Source organism: Rhinopithecus bieti, unplaced genomic scaffold (assembly GCF_001698545.2).
Source record: "Rhinopithecus bieti isolate Rb0 unplaced genomic scaffold, ASM169854v2 scaffold_26426, whole genome shotgun sequence".
NCBI classification, from domain to species: Eukaryota; Metazoa; Chordata; class Mammalia; order Primates; family Cercopithecidae; genus Rhinopithecus; species Rhinopithecus bieti.
The window spans coordinates 622,693-637,109 of NW_016811945.1; the positions used below are offsets into that span (position 1 = coordinate 622,693).

Consider the following 14,417-nt stretch of genomic DNA (forward strand, 5'->3'; position numbering starts at 1 on the left):
AAAATCCCCTCAAAAAAAAAAAAAAAAAAAAAAAAAAAAATATATATATATATATATATACACACATATATATATGTAAGTATGTGTGCATAAATAAATTAGCTAAGAGTTGGCCCTAGTCAACATTAACTTATTCTACAGCCACTTACGTTGGAACTGTGACCCGAAACCAAGCACAGGGTTTAGGAACCTGGGCTAGGGGACTACCAGGGATAGAGGGAAAGGTGGGCAGGTGGGCCTAGTGACCCCACAGGTGTGAGAAGGCTGGGTCTTTGATGGGCCACAGGAGCACCCAGAAGGCTCAGGCCCAGGCTGGGAAGCAGCTTGTCCTAGTCCTTGGCACCCACAGACAGGCAATATTCAGCAGGTTGTAGGTCTGTAGGAGGCCAGGGAGGGTTTGCCCTCACTCACTCTCCCCTCTACCTTCGCCTCTAGACCCCAGCTTGGTTGCTTTCTTGAGATCTCACAGCCGCACCCAAGAGCAAACAGGAGAGAAGGCCTCTGAGGAGCAGAGGCCAGGAGGACCCTCTGCTAATGTCACCAAGGAGAAACCCCTCATGTCAGCTTTTGCCAGTGAGCCCAGGAAGGAAGACAAGCTGGAGCCAGAAGCCCCAGGTTTGCAGGAGGCGGGGTCATATTTTGGTGGATAAAAGTAGGGGAAATTTTCCCTTCTCCTAGGCCTGGCAAATGAGAGAAGAGAGAAGCTTCTGTGCTTTCGGACATCTAACATTAATCCTCATTATTGGCTTCAAGTCAGTCTTCATTGCTGATGCATGTCTTCTTCCTGCACATGCTTCCTGTTTTCTTGTCCTGTTACTGCTCCTTCCCCGCCTTCCCTTTTAAGGGGCAGCAATGCATGATGGCTGAATCCCACCCCACCCCCTCCTGGCAGACTGTCTTCCTGCCCTTGCTGTAGCTGCCCCAGCTCCGGCTCTGTCCATCCCACTGTTCTTTCTCTGCTCACAGTGTTGGGGGGAAGATGGCAGGGCCAGGGTAATGGGAGAGGCAGAATCTGACAAAGGTCTTATGAACATGCCAGACCAGAAGCAGAGAGGCCAGTGGAAGCACTCATTTCCCAGAAATTAGATTATTTCATTAGTGATTAGCAAAAGAAGAAATTGAATTATGACAGCCAGGAACCTCATGCCCCCGAAGGAGCTCCAGGCCAGCTGAGCAGGTTGGGTGGGGGTAGGCGTGAAGGAAGAAAATGCTGTGGGATGTGTTTCTGTATCCTGCCTCCCAGGAGTAGTATAGCTGCCTCCTCCTCCTTGTCCCCCCTACTCTCCTGCTCCTTTAAGGGCTGGTACTGGAGAGTGGAGAGTGGTGCCTTCCCAATGTATGTGGTCCTCCTTCTTCCTCTTTTTCACCTTTCTTTCTCTTCCTTCCTTCTCCTCCTCCTTCTCTCTCCTTTCCCAACAAATCCTGGGGGTCAGCAAGGGGCTGGAGCCCAGGATGGAGTGTGTCTGTCATATTTGAGATTTTCACCCCAGCCCCAGGAGTTCCAGTCCCTGGGCCATGCCATTTAGCCATAACTGAGGGTAGAAGCTGGCAGATCCTGGAACAGAAGTGGATATGGCAGCTGCTGGGTGATAGTGGGGACCCCTGTGGGTAGTGAGCTGAGCCCTTTGGGGAATACTATCATGCTGTGTCTCCCCAGCTCTGGCACTGCCCATGACCCCTCAGAAAGAATGGCTGCACATGGACACTGTCGAGCTGGAGAAGCTCCACTGGACCCAGGACTTGCCCCCTCTCCGGCGGCAGCAGACACAGGAGGTGAGGAGGGCCTGCTGGCCTACAAGGGGAGGGTGAGATGGGGCAGGAGAGGAGCTGCTGCTCTTGCCCTCAGAACTCAGGCCTTTCTATTGCCCAGAGCCTGAGAAGCATCTCTCCTTTGCTCTCATCCACCTTTCCCATCACTCTGCCTGGCCCCCAAGGCCAGATAAGCCCCATTTCTGGTTAGAAGTAGAGTCAGTACCTAAGTCCTGAAAGGCCTGGGATTAAAGGTGGGGAGTGGGTGTGTGAAGGTTGCTGGTGCCCCCAGACCACAGTCCTCTTTCTCTTCCCATTAGAGGATGCAGGCTCGATTCAGTCTTCAGGGAGAACTACTGGCCCCTGACGTGGACCTGCCCACCCACCTGGGTCTGCACCACCATGGAGAGGAGGCAGAGGTAAGGCATGGGACTAGAGAGGACAGAGCAGCTCTTTTAACGACCCTGTGGAAAAGGATCTCTGGTCAACTGCCTTTGACCTTCTTTGTGCCCTGTTCTAGTTCATGCCCTTGCCGTGCATTCAGTTTCTTTTGTTTGGAGACGGAATCTCGCTCTGGCCCAGGCTGGAGGGCAGTGGCACGACCTCAGCTCGCTGCAACCTCCACCTCCCGGGTTCAAGCCATTCTCCTGCTTCAGCCTCCGGACTGGCTGGGATTACAGGCGCCCGCCACCACATCCAGCTAATTTTTGTATTTTTAGTAGAGACGGGGTTTCACTGCATTAGCCAGGATGGTCTTAATCTGAGCTCGTGATCCGCCTGCCTCGGCCTCCCAAAGTGCTAGGATTACAGGCATGGCATTCAGTTTCTTAGGTTCAAAATCTTGATCCTCTCTCCACATTCTGGTCAGTTGCTAGAATTTACCGATCTTCTGTCACTGCCTCATGATGCCTCCTACACTGTGGCCTTGCTTCCTCTGCTTGCTCTCCATGCCCTCCATTCTCCACCCCCCTGCCATTCCATGCCTCACGGGGCTGCCATGCTGATTTCTCCTGGCCCAGCTCAGGCCATGCCTTGCCTCCAGAAGTTTTCCAGCTTCCCTCTGCTCGCAGAATAAGGTCCTGGTCTCAACTGGGCAAGACATTCCTTCCACCTTCTGTCCCTGCTGACCCTGCTGCTCTGCCTCCTGCACTTCCTGCTGCACCACTCTGTTGGCTTTTCCCCACATACCTCCTGTGCTCAGGGCCCTCCAGGACTCCACTCGCTCCAGGAAATGCCTTTGCTTTTTGCTCCATGACAGGCCACTGAAGCTCTACCCATCCAGAGACCAGTTCAATTTTCCAGGTCCCCTTCTCTCTTTCTCCTGTCTGCTGGTTGCAAATTAAACATAGTTACCATGTTCCTTTGCATCTGCTTTATGGCATGGTTACTTGTATGCAAGTCTTATCTTTACTGGCTTGAGGCTCCATGGAAAGCAGGGCAGATTTCACTTATTTATCTTTGTCTTTCCTGTGATACCTTGCTTGGTGTTTTGGGGGCACTGTGCTGTATCCTGGCTGCTTCTGACTTCTTGTCCCTGCCCCAGAGAGCGGGGTACTCCCTACAGGAGCTGTTCCACCTGACCCGCAGCCAGGTGTCCCAGCAGAGAGCACTGGCACTGCATGTGTTGGCCCAGGTCATCAGCAGGGTGAGTAGATTGACAGCCTGGTCCTGCCCACCCTACCCTTCACCCCACAGCCTCAGACTTCCCCATCTCCTGCCCTTTTCACTCTGGCTGACTAGCCAGCTCTGTGCTTTTAACAACCTAGGATCACAGTGGGGCAAACGAAGGATTAGGGCAAAGCCTCTAGATAACGTCAGCATCTTCAGCAAGGTTTTATCCTCCTGCCCCCAGGCCCAGGCTGGTGAGTTTGGGGACCGGCTAGCAGGCAGTGTCTTAAGCCTCCTTTTGGATGCTGGTTTCCTCTTCCTACTGCGCTTCTCCTTGGATGACAGAGTAGATGGGGTCATTGCAACCGCCATCCGTGCTCTTCGGGCTCTGCTGGTGGCTCCTGGAGATGAGGTACTACAGGGATAGGAATGAGGCTTGGGCTTGGAGGTGCCAGGGTCCATATTCCTATTACTGGGCATGGCCCCATTGCTAAGGCTTTGCAGGCATGATGTAGAATGGGATGGCAGGCGTCTCCCTCATCTCCTAAAGGCCCCAAAGCCCAGGAGCCTTGCCTTTCTGTTTTTGTTGGGGGGACATCCTCTCTACTCCTGGATCCATTTCCTGGCCCCTTCGGCATCGCCCCCCCAACTCCCTTTCCTCTGGCAGGAGCTCCTCGACAGCACCTTCTCTTGGTACCACGGAGCTCTGACGTTCCCTCTGATGCCCAGCCAGGAGATCAAGGAGGATGAGGACGAGGATGAAGAATGCCCAGCAGAAAAAGCAAAAAGGAAAAGCCCTGAAGAAGCAAGCCAGCCTCCACCTGACCTGGCCCGACATGATGTCATCAAGGTAAAGGGATAGCTTCTTTCCCATCCCATGGCTCGGGAGACGAGCACATGCTGGAAAGAGGGGTCATCAGTGCCCGGGGCCCAGCTGCGTTTGTCAGTGGGTTTCTCTCTCCAACTCCCAGGGGCTCCTGGCTACCAGCCTGCTGCCTCGGCTGCGCTACTTGCTAGAGGTGACCTACCCAGGACCTGCTGTGGTCCTTGACATCCTGGCTGTGCTCATCCGCCTGGCCCGGCATTCCCTGGAGTCAGCCACAAGGGTGAGAAAAAAGGGAGCAGGGAATGGGCACAAAGCCTAGCTGGGCCTTGTCTTGACCCACAGCCTCCCTGCCTCCCTTTCTCCTCCTGTCTCCCATAGGTCCTGGAGTGCCCTCGGCTGATAGAGACCGTAGTTGGAGAGTTCTTGCCCACCAGCTGGTCTCCTGTGGGGGCAGGGCCTACCCCTAGTCTATACAAAGTACCCTGTGCTACTGCCATGAAACTACTTCGTGTCCTGGCCTCAGCTGGGAGGAATATTGCTGCCCGGCTGGTGAGCAGGACATAGGGCGAGGGATGGGGGAATGCATGGGACAGGGTTAGGTTGGGAGCTAAACATGGCTCCTGAACTCTGGGTGGCCAGCTCTTGCCATCGTCTTCCTCTCTGATCCAGTTGCTTAGAAATGCGACAGAAACCACTAGGCATGAACCTGTTGACTGGAGCCTGGTGCATCATATAGGGGTACTGTGGTCTCATGATGTGATAGGAGGTCTCCCTGTTCCCTAGACCCAGATCAGGGCCTCATGCACATAGGCACTCATCACCTATAGCCAAGTAGCCCTAGAGAAGGTGCCCAGCAAACCTTGCTAAAAAGAGGGAGGGCTAGGTGTAGTGGCTCAGGCTTGAATCCCAGCACTTTGGGAGGCCAAGGCAGGAGGATCACTTGAGGCCAGGAATTCAGGGGCCAGCTTGGGCAACATAGACTCTGTCTCTATAAAAAACAAAAACAAAAAATTAGCTAGATGTGGTAGCACATGCCTGTAGTCTCAGCTACTCGGTATGCTGAGGTAGAAGGATCACTTGAGCTGGGAGGTGGAGGCTGCAGTGGGCTATGATTGCACCAACCACTGCACTACAGCCTAGGCAACAGGGTGAGACCCTGTCTCAAAAATACTACTACTGGCCAGGTGTGGTGGCTCACGTGTGTAATTTCAGCACTTCGGGAGGTCAAGGTGGTGGATCACTTGAGGTTAGGAGTTTGAGACCAGCCTGGCCAACATGGCAAAACCCCGTCTCTACTAAAAGTACAAAAATTAGCCGGGTGTGGTGGTGCGTGCCTGTAGTCCCAGCTACTTGGGAGGCTGAGGCAGGAGAATTGCTTGAACCTGGGAGATGGAGGCTGGAATGAGCCAAGATCATGCCACTGCATTCCAGCCTGGGTGGGAAAATAAGACTCTGTTTAAAAAAAAATAGTAGGGGCCGGGTGCAATGGCTCACACCTGTAATCCCAACACTTTGGGAGGCCAAGGTGGGTAGATCACAGGGTCAGCAGTTCGAGACCAGCCTGGCCAACATAATGAAAACCCATCTCTACTAAAAATACAAAAATTAGCCGGGCATGGTGGCATGCGCCTCTAGTCCCAGCTACTCAGGAGGCTGAGGCAGGAGAATTGCTTGAACCTGGGAGGCGGAGGTTGTGGTGAGCCAAGATTGCACCACTGCACTCCAGCCTGGGCAACACAGCAAGACTCCATCTTAAAATAATAATAATAATAATAATAATAAATGATAAAAAATAATAAAATTGAGAATTTAAATAATATTTATTTAAATTTTATTTATTTATGGATGAGATATGACTGTGGCACCAGAGGGGCCTGGGTCAGGATTGAGTTAAGCCACCCTCTGTCCAGCTGAGAGTAGCTGGACTTAAGATGCACAGTGGACCCTGATCCCCAGACTGTGCCCATTTCCAGTTGAGCAGCTTTGATCTCCGGAGCCGCCTGTGCCGCTTCATAGCTGAGGCTCCCCAAGAACTGGCCTTGCCCCCAGAGGAAGCTGAGACGCTGAGCACCGAGGCCCTCCGTCTGTGGGCTGTGGCTGCCTCCTATGGCCAGGGCGGTGACCTTTACAGGTGAGGAGAGGCAGTGGGTAGGCTCCCCCTAGATACCTTCAGTTCTGTTCTTCCAGCCAGATCAAACACCTCAGCCTTGCTCAAGGTCCCAAGCTTGGAGGAAGGATAAGAATGAGGGGGAGGATTTCTGCCAGATGTGAAAAGGCTTAGGAGTCAGGCCCAGCCAGGGAAGAGGGGGACAAACCTGGGTTAACCGTATTCTATGCTCAAAAGCATTGGCCGGGCACGGTGGCTCACGCCTGTAATCCCACCACTTTGGGATGCCAAGGTAGGCGGATCACGAGGTCAGGAGTTCGAGACCAGCCTGGCCAATATGGTGAAATCCCGTCTCTACTAAAAATACAAAAATTAGCCAGGTGTCGTGGTGCATGCCTGTAGTCCCAGCTACTCAGAAGTTTGAGGCAGGAGACTCGGTTTAAGCTGGGAGGCAGAGGCTGCAGTGAGCCGAGATCACTCCATCACTCCACTGCACTCCAGCCTGGGCAACAGAGAGAGAATCTGTCTAAAAAAAAAAAAAAAAAAGCATTGGTATCTGTGAAATCACATTTACATTCCCTGTTGGGGGCAACCTTGAAGGACTACATCCTTTCCATTCTTTAGGGTTGAGCCTTCCAAGAGTGCCCCACTCTTCCTCCTCATCCTCCTTTACCAAACTGCAGATCCCTGGGTCAGGGCCGTGACCTACGTCTCATGTCTTCACCTGCTTTCATGCAGTGAAAATCAGTCCCTGTTCTTCCCTAGGGAGCTCTACCCAGTGCTGATGCGGGCCTTGCAGGTGGTGCCACAGGAGCTCAGCACCCACCCGCCTCAGCCCCTGTCCATGCAGCGGATAGCCTCACTGCTCACTCTCCTCACCCAGCTGACTCTGGCAGCCGGCATCACCCCCGCTGAAACCATCAGGTAGTTTATAGCCAGGACCCACAGGACAGGTGGAGGGCTCCTCCACAGGGCTGGGGTGACTGGAGTGTAGAGGGGCGTGAGGCAGCCAGATCCTCACTGTGGCCCCCTTTGGCACTTTTGTAGTGATTCTGCTGAGGCCAGCCTCTCGGCCACCCCTTCCTTAGTCACTTGGACACAGGTGTCTGGGCTCCAGCCTCTTGTCGAGCTGTGTCTAAGGCAGACCCTGAAGTTGCTGTCCAGACCTGAGATATGGAGAGCCGTGGGCCCAGTGCCTGTTGCCTGCCTGTTGTTCCTGGGTGCCTACTACCAGGCCTGGAGCCAGCAAGTGAGTGCCTCCTGCTGGCCATCTCCCAGGCCCCCGCACCCTGCCTTCAGCTACATTCCACCTGTTGCTCCCTCTCTGTGTCCATCTCTCCACTCCTACTTCCCCATTTACTGTCTTCCCTTTTAATTCCTACCCTTCTTCCTCTTTTCACCTCCATATCCCCGTGGAGCTTCCCAGGAGCCATGTTGGTGGGGACCAGAGGGCCCACGCAGCAGCTCAGCCTTCCTGTAGCCTGCGTGCTCTCTCTTTATGCCCCCTACACATCGGGGCCTTCTCTCCTAAGAAGGCTCAGCCTGCAGAAGCCTCCAAATGTGCTCTTTTGGGCTCTTGGGATGGTGGCATTGGCCTGGGTACACAGGGGCTAGGAGAATGAATGGCTGGGCCATCAGCTCAGTGAACTCCTTGGTCCACCAGCCAAGCTCGTGCCCAGAGGATTGGCTGCAGGACATGGAGCGCCTGTCAGAGGAGCTGTTGCTGCCATTGCTGAGTCAGCCCGCCCTGGGCAGCCTATGGGATTCCCTTAGGTATGTACTGTGTGTGGTAGCTGGGGGAGTCAGGGGAGGAGACAGCTTCATCCTTGTGGGATTCCTGGGTCCAGTTCCCTGGTCCATCCCAGCGTGCAGGCCCTCAGCCCAAGGGAAACCCGAGTCCCTAGCAGGCAGCAGTGGGGTGGGCTCTGAGGAGTGTGGACGCTGACCTCCACAGCCAGGCCCCCCGTTAGTCTTGGGTACAGACCTAGCAGCTTTTTACACTTTACCTACAGGCACTGCTCCCCTCTCTGCAACCCGCTGTCCTGTGCACCAGCCCCTGAAGCTCCCCCCAGCCTCGTGTCACTGGGCTGCTCGGGAGGCTGCCCCAGTCTCAGTCTGGCTGGCTCAGCCTCACCCTTCCCCTTCCTCACTGCCCTCCTCTCTCTTCTCAACACCCTCGCCCAGATCCACAAGGGGCTGTGTGGCCAGGTAAGTGTGGGGTGCCTAGTTAGGGGCCAGGCAAGGGGCCAAGATGGCAGGAATCAGAAAGTGCGAGGGTGGAATGGGCGCGGTGGTTCACACCTGTAATCCCAGCACTTTGGGAGGCCGAGGCGGGCAGATCACCTGAGGTCAGGAGTTCAAGACCAGCCTGACCAACATGAAGAAACCCCCGTCTCTACTAAAAACACAAAATTAGCCAGGTGTGGTGGCGCATACCTGTAATCCCAGCTACTTGGAGGCTGAGGCAGGAGAATGGCTTGAACCTGGGAGGCGGAGGTTGTGGTGAGCTGCACTCCAGCCTGGGCAACAAGAGCGAAACTCCATCTCAAAAAAAACAAAGTCGGAGGGTGTCCCATGGGGAAGGGAGGCCTTCTCCTGGCACTCATTTCCCTGAGTCTGGAGAGAGCGGCAGCCACCTTGGGGAGCCCTAGAAGGCATCAGAGTCAATTTCTGTATCTGACCAAAATTGCTTTTCCTCAGCTGGCTGCCATATTGGCTGCTCCGGGACTCCAGAATTACTTCCTCCAGTGTGTGGCTCCTGGGGCTGCCCCACACCTCACACCCTTCTCTGCGTGGGCCCTGCGCCACGAGTACCACCTGCAGTACCTGGCACTCTCTCTGGCCCAGAAAGCGGTGGGTCCCCCTGTCTGACAGGTTCTGCCCCCCATCCCATTATCCCCCTCCTGTTTCTGTGGACCCCAGCCTGCTTCTGCCAGGCCATGCAGCTCCCACTTTCCTCCAGACATGCCCTGGACCTGTGCCCTTCAGCCTCACTTTTATCCTCTTCCTCACTTCTCTCTACCACATCCCCTTCTCCCGCACTAGATAGCTCCCTGTTTTTCTGTCTGCAGGCAGCACTGCAGCCACTGCCAGCCCCCCATGCTGCCCTCCATCATGGTATGGCCTTGGCCCTGCTGAGCCGGCTGCTGCCTGGAAGTGAGTACCTCGCCCATGAGCTGCTGCTGAGCTGTATATTCCGGCTGGAGCTCCTCCCGTAAGTGCTTGGTTGGTGGCATGAACTCAGCCCTTTTGGACACTGCTGTGGTTGTTAACAGAGCAGCCCTGAATTTGGAGCCAGGAGACCTAAATTCTCTTTCTTCCATGGATGACACTTAATTCTTCTGAGCTTCCATTACCTCATTAGTGAAGTGAGGATCAGGCTAAACACACCCAAGAATGATTGTGAGACTTCAGTGTAACTGCATGGCTAAAAAAATGGTATATACATCAGTTACACACATGTAATAGCCATCAGCTACAGTGTTTACTCTGTGTCTGATACTCCCTTATGTATTTATCAACATTTTAAGTATTTTACTTGGACCATGAGATAGATACTATTATTATCCTTATTTTACTCTGAGGAAACTGAGGCTCAGAGAAGTTACGTAAACTCATACCTAGGCAGCTGGCTCTAGCGTCCATCCCCTTAACTGCTACACAGCACTGCGTGGGAGGTTTTTAAGGGAGCAGAGAGGCACAGGTCTGGACCTAGGAGCCTCCAGGAAGTCCCAAAGAGCTGGCACAGCCTCCAGGTGCTGTGGTTCCAGCCCTCATTTTTGGCTTTTGGGTCCCATTACAGGGAAAGAACATCAGGGGGTCCAGAGGCAGCCGACTTCTCTGACCAGCTGTCTTTAGGAAGCAGCAAGGTCCCTTGGTGTGGGCAAGGGACTCTGCTAGCCCAGGCCTGCCAGGACCTCCCCAGCATCCGTAGCTGCTACCTGACTCATTGCTTGCCAGCCCGAGCCAGTCTGCTGGCCTCCCAGGCTCTGCACCGAGGGGAGCTACAGCGAGTCCCAACCCTGCTACTGCCTGTGCCTACGGAGCCACTGCTGCCCACCGACTGGCCCTTCCTGCCGCTGATTCACCTATACCACCGGGCTTCAGACACCCCCTCGGGACTCGCTCCCATGGACACCGTAGGCACAGCCATGCGGGTCCTGCAGTGGGTGCTAGTTTTGGAGAGCTGGCGCCCCCAGGCCCTCTGGGCTGTGCCCCCTGCTGCCCGCCTGGCACGGCTCATGTGTGTGTTCCTGGTGGACAGTGAGCTGTTCCGAGAGTCCCCAGTACAGCGTCTGGTGGCAGCCCTCCTAGCCCAGCTCTGTCAGCCTCAAATCTTGCCAACCCTCAACCTGGACTGCCCACTCCCTGGCCTGGCGTCTTTCCCTGACCTCTATGCCAACTTCCTGGACCATTTTGAGGCTGTCTCTTTTGGGGACCACCTCTTTGGGGCCCTTGTCCTCCTGCCCCTGCAGCGTCGGTTCAGTGTCACCTTGCGCCTTGCTCTCTTTGGGGAACACGTGGGAGCCTTGCGAGCTCTGAGCCTGCCTCTCACCCAGGTACTTTTTCAGTCCAGCAGGACCTGCAAGGGTGCCCTGCACTGGGCCCCGGGGACAGTCCTGAGCCTTGCGGAGCTTTGGAAGACCTCAGCTTCCTCATCTTACCTCTTGGGGGCTTTGAGGGGATTAAGAGAATCAATGAAAAGGGCTTAATGTGGGCTGGGTGTGGTGGCTCACACCTGTAACTGTATTACTTTAGGAAGCCGAGGTGGGTGGATCACCTGAGGTCAGGAGTTTGAGGCCAGCCTGGGCAACATGGTGAAACCCCATTTCTACTAAAAATACAAAACTTGGTGTGGTTGGGGGTGCTTGTAGTCCCAGCTACTCGGGAGGCTGAGGCAGGAGAATCACTTGAACCCGGGAAGCGCAGGCTACAGTGAGCCGAGATTGCGCCACTGCACTCCAGCCTGGGTGACAGAGCAAGACCCTGTCTCAAAAAAGAAAAGGGTTTAACATGGTATCTGGCATATGGTGGGTATTCATTACTATTAATAAGGCATAGCTCCTTGCTCATCAGTGCTATAATCTAGATAAGAGATTTACTGAAAACCTGCATAGTTCTGAATTACTCAGATGCTAGGTGTTGTCCGGATTCAGAGAAGGGAAAGATCCAATTGGGCTTTGTGGAAGAAGTGGGGATTGGCCCAGGCACTTTAGGTTGGGTAGAGTTTGAATTGGTGAAGAGGTAGAAAGGCAGGAGATTCCTAGCAGAACAACATAAGCAAAAGGAGCATGACAAAGGGCAGAAGGAGGGAGGAGAGATTTCTGTTGGGAACTTAAGGCTAAAACTAAGTGAAGTCTGAGAGAGCCTCAAATACCAGGCTGAGGACTTCACTGTATATCCCAGCACTCTGGGAGGCCGAGGCGGGCAGATCACCTGAGGTCGAGTTCAAGACCAGCCTGGCCAACATGGAGAAACCCTGTCTCTACTAAAAAAAAATACAAAAAATTAGCTGGGCATGGTGGTGCGCGCCTGTAATCTCAGCTACTCTGGAGGCTGAGGCAGGAGAATCGCTTGAACCCGGCAGGTGGAGGCTGCCGTGAGCCCAGATCGTGCCACTGCACTCCAGCCTGGGCAACAAGAGTGAAACTGTCTCAAAAAAGAAAAAAAAAAAGTTTTTTTTTCTGGGTGAGGTGGCTCATGCCTGTAATCCAACATTTTGGGAGGCCAAGGCGGGAGGATCGCTTGAAGCCAAGAGTTTCAGACCAGCTTGGGCAACATAGCTAGACACCATCTCTACAAAAAGTTATTTGAAAATTAGCCAGGCCTGGTGACTTGCTCGTAGACCCGGTTACCCAGGACCCTGAGACAGGAGGATCACTGGAGCTCAGGAGGTTGAGGCTGCCAGTGAGCTATGATCACACCACTGCATTCCAGACTTGGAAATAGTACGAGACTCTATTTAAAAGAAAAAAAAAGTTATTATGTTTTGTTTTAAGATTTTGTTTTCTTTTCTTTCTTTCTTTCTTTTTTTTTTTTTTTAAGATAGTCTCGCTCTGTTGCTCAGGCTGGAGTAAAATGGCCTGATCTCGGCTCACTGCAACCTTCAGCCCCCAAGTTCAAGCGATTCTCCTGCCTCAGCCTCCTGAGTAGCTGGGATTACAAGCACACAACACCATGCCTGGCTAATTTTTTTTTTTTTTTTTTTGAGACAGAGTCTCGCGCTGTCGCCCAGGCTGGTGTGCAGTGGCACGATCTCGGCTCACTGCAACCTACACCCTGGGATTCAAGTGATTCCCCTGCCTCAGCCTCCAAAGTAGCTGGGACTACAAGCATCCGCCATCATGCCCAGCTAATTTTTGTATTTTCAGTAGAGATGGCATTTCACCATGTTGGCCAGGCTGGTCTTGAACTCCTAACTTCATGTGATCAGCCTGCCTCAGCCTCCCAAAGTGCTGGGATTACAGGCGTGGCCCACCACACATGGCCAATTTCATTCTTTTTAATGGCTGCTTCTCAGTTCCCAGTTTTTCCCAACATCTGCTCTGAAGTCTTTAACCCTGATCCTTGTGCTAGAAGAAGGACAGATGTCTGTCTAGGACCTGATCTCTGCCCTCATGATTTGGTTTCATGTGATTATTATCCATGCACCTTGTGGATGTATATACATTACTACCCTCCCCCTCAACACATCCTTTCCCCTGCCACAGTTGCCTGTATCCCTGGAGTGTTACACAGTGCCTCCCGAAGACAACCTGGCCCTCCTTCAGCTCTACTTCCGGACCCTGGTCACTGGTGCGCTCCGTCCACATTGGTGCCCCGTGCTCTATGCTGTGGCTGTGGCTCATGTCAATAGCTTCATCTTCTCTCAGGACCCACAGAGCTCAGTAAGTTACATCTCCATCCTCAGAGGAAGGAAGGGAGCTGCCTCTGGGCCAGCTGGGGGAGAGGTGAGGGTCAAGCAAGGCCAGTGGTTGGTACCAGCCCTTGGCTCAGTGCCACCTCTCCCTGTTCTGCTTCTAGGATGAGGTAAAAGCTGCCCGCAGGAGTATGTTGCAGAAAACGTGGCTGCTGGCAGATGAGGTAGGGTCAGGGCCATTAGAAGGGTGGGATATTAGAGGATCTTGGGGGACAGAGACCACAACAGGATCTCATTACCTACTTCATAAGGCTTCTTTCCTCTCTGCAGGGTCTCCGGCAGCACCTCCTCCACTATAAGCTTCCCAATTCCACACTCCCAGAGGGCTTTGAGCTCTATTCTCAGTTGCCCCCTCTGCGTCAGCACTACCTCCAGAGACTGACTTCAACGGTGCTCCAAAATGGGGTATCAGAGACCTAGGATAGTTGCTATAGATGGAAAGATGGGTACATTGTCCTGTATCCAGCCTTTCAACAGATGCCTGGCCAGACAAAGGACATTGTGTCCTAACGGTAGGCAGGAGACCAAGGAGCAGAAAGCTTGCCTTCCTGGGAGCAGGTTGTTTGAGCTGTTTTGGAGCAGAATGAGCCCTACCATTACATCCTGATACCTGGGGCTTCTGACGGTCTGTGCTGGGAGTGAAGAGCGGCTTAGGTATTTACCCCCTCTTTGGGGACAGGGCAAACTAAATGCATCCCTTCTTACCTAACTCCCAACCCCTGCCCCAGGCTAAGGTATATGAATGCTATAGTTGTACATTAAAATGTTTTTTATCTCCCGGAAATCTGATTTGGACTGATTTCAGCCATGTTAGTTCAGGGTTAGTATGTGGGGGTGGGTTATCCCAGGTGAGGAGCAGGACTGCTGTGAGAGAGATGGGGAAGAATCATAAATGGGAGGTAAAAACTTTGTCCACATCTGGAGACAGCAAGAATATGGGACCTGCCAGGCACAGTAGTGAACACCTGTAGTCCCAACTACTTGGGAGGCTGAGGCAGGATGATCACTTGATTCCAGGAATTCAATTCCAGCCTGGCCAACATAGTGAGATGCCATGTCTGTCTATCTGTCTGTCTATCTATCTATTTATTTCTGAGACAGGGTCTTGCTCTGTCACCCAGGCTGGAGTGCAGTGGTGTGATCATAGCTCACTGCAGCCTCGACCTCCTGGGCTCAAGCCATTCTCCCACCTCTGCCTCCTGAGTGGC

The 14,417-nt window shown here is 53.5% G+C and overlaps 1 protein-coding gene across 3 annotated transcripts in view; it reads left to right on the forward strand.

Annotated features, from left to right (window-relative positions):
* RPAP1 (RNA polymerase II associated protein 1) overlaps positions 1–13,993 on the forward strand; it is a 27,207-nt gene extending 13,214 nt beyond the window's left edge. For all 3 annotated transcript variants that reach the window (XM_017895406.1, XM_017895407.1, XM_017895408.1), the window contains 19 exons: positions 436–615; positions 1,658–1,773; positions 2,070–2,168; positions 3,293–3,394; positions 3,602–3,769; positions 4,025–4,207; positions 4,329–4,463; positions 4,562–4,732; positions 6,157–6,314; positions 7,056–7,214; positions 7,338–7,539; positions 7,954–8,063; positions 8,303–8,498; positions 8,991–9,143; positions 9,362–9,504; positions 10,093–10,849; positions 13,001–13,177; positions 13,314–13,373; positions 13,480–13,993. In XM_017895406.1, the coding sequence (XP_017750895.1) occupies positions 436–615; positions 1,658–1,773; positions 2,070–2,168; positions 3,293–3,394; positions 3,602–3,769; positions 4,025–4,207; positions 4,329–4,463; positions 4,562–4,732; positions 6,157–6,314; positions 7,056–7,214; positions 7,338–7,539; positions 7,954–8,063; positions 8,303–8,498; positions 8,991–9,143; positions 9,362–9,504; positions 10,093–10,849; positions 13,001–13,177; positions 13,314–13,373; positions 13,480–13,629 (3,419 nt within the window). In that variant the 3' untranslated portion in view covers positions 13,630–13,993. The remainder of the gene's footprint in view (positions 1–435; positions 616–1,657; positions 1,774–2,069; positions 2,169–3,292; positions 3,395–3,601; positions 3,770–4,024; positions 4,208–4,328; positions 4,464–4,561; positions 4,733–6,156; positions 6,315–7,055; positions 7,215–7,337; positions 7,540–7,953; positions 8,064–8,302; positions 8,499–8,990; positions 9,144–9,361; positions 9,505–10,092; positions 10,850–13,000; positions 13,178–13,313; positions 13,374–13,479) is intronic.
* Positions 13,994–14,417: the final 424 nt, after the last annotated feature.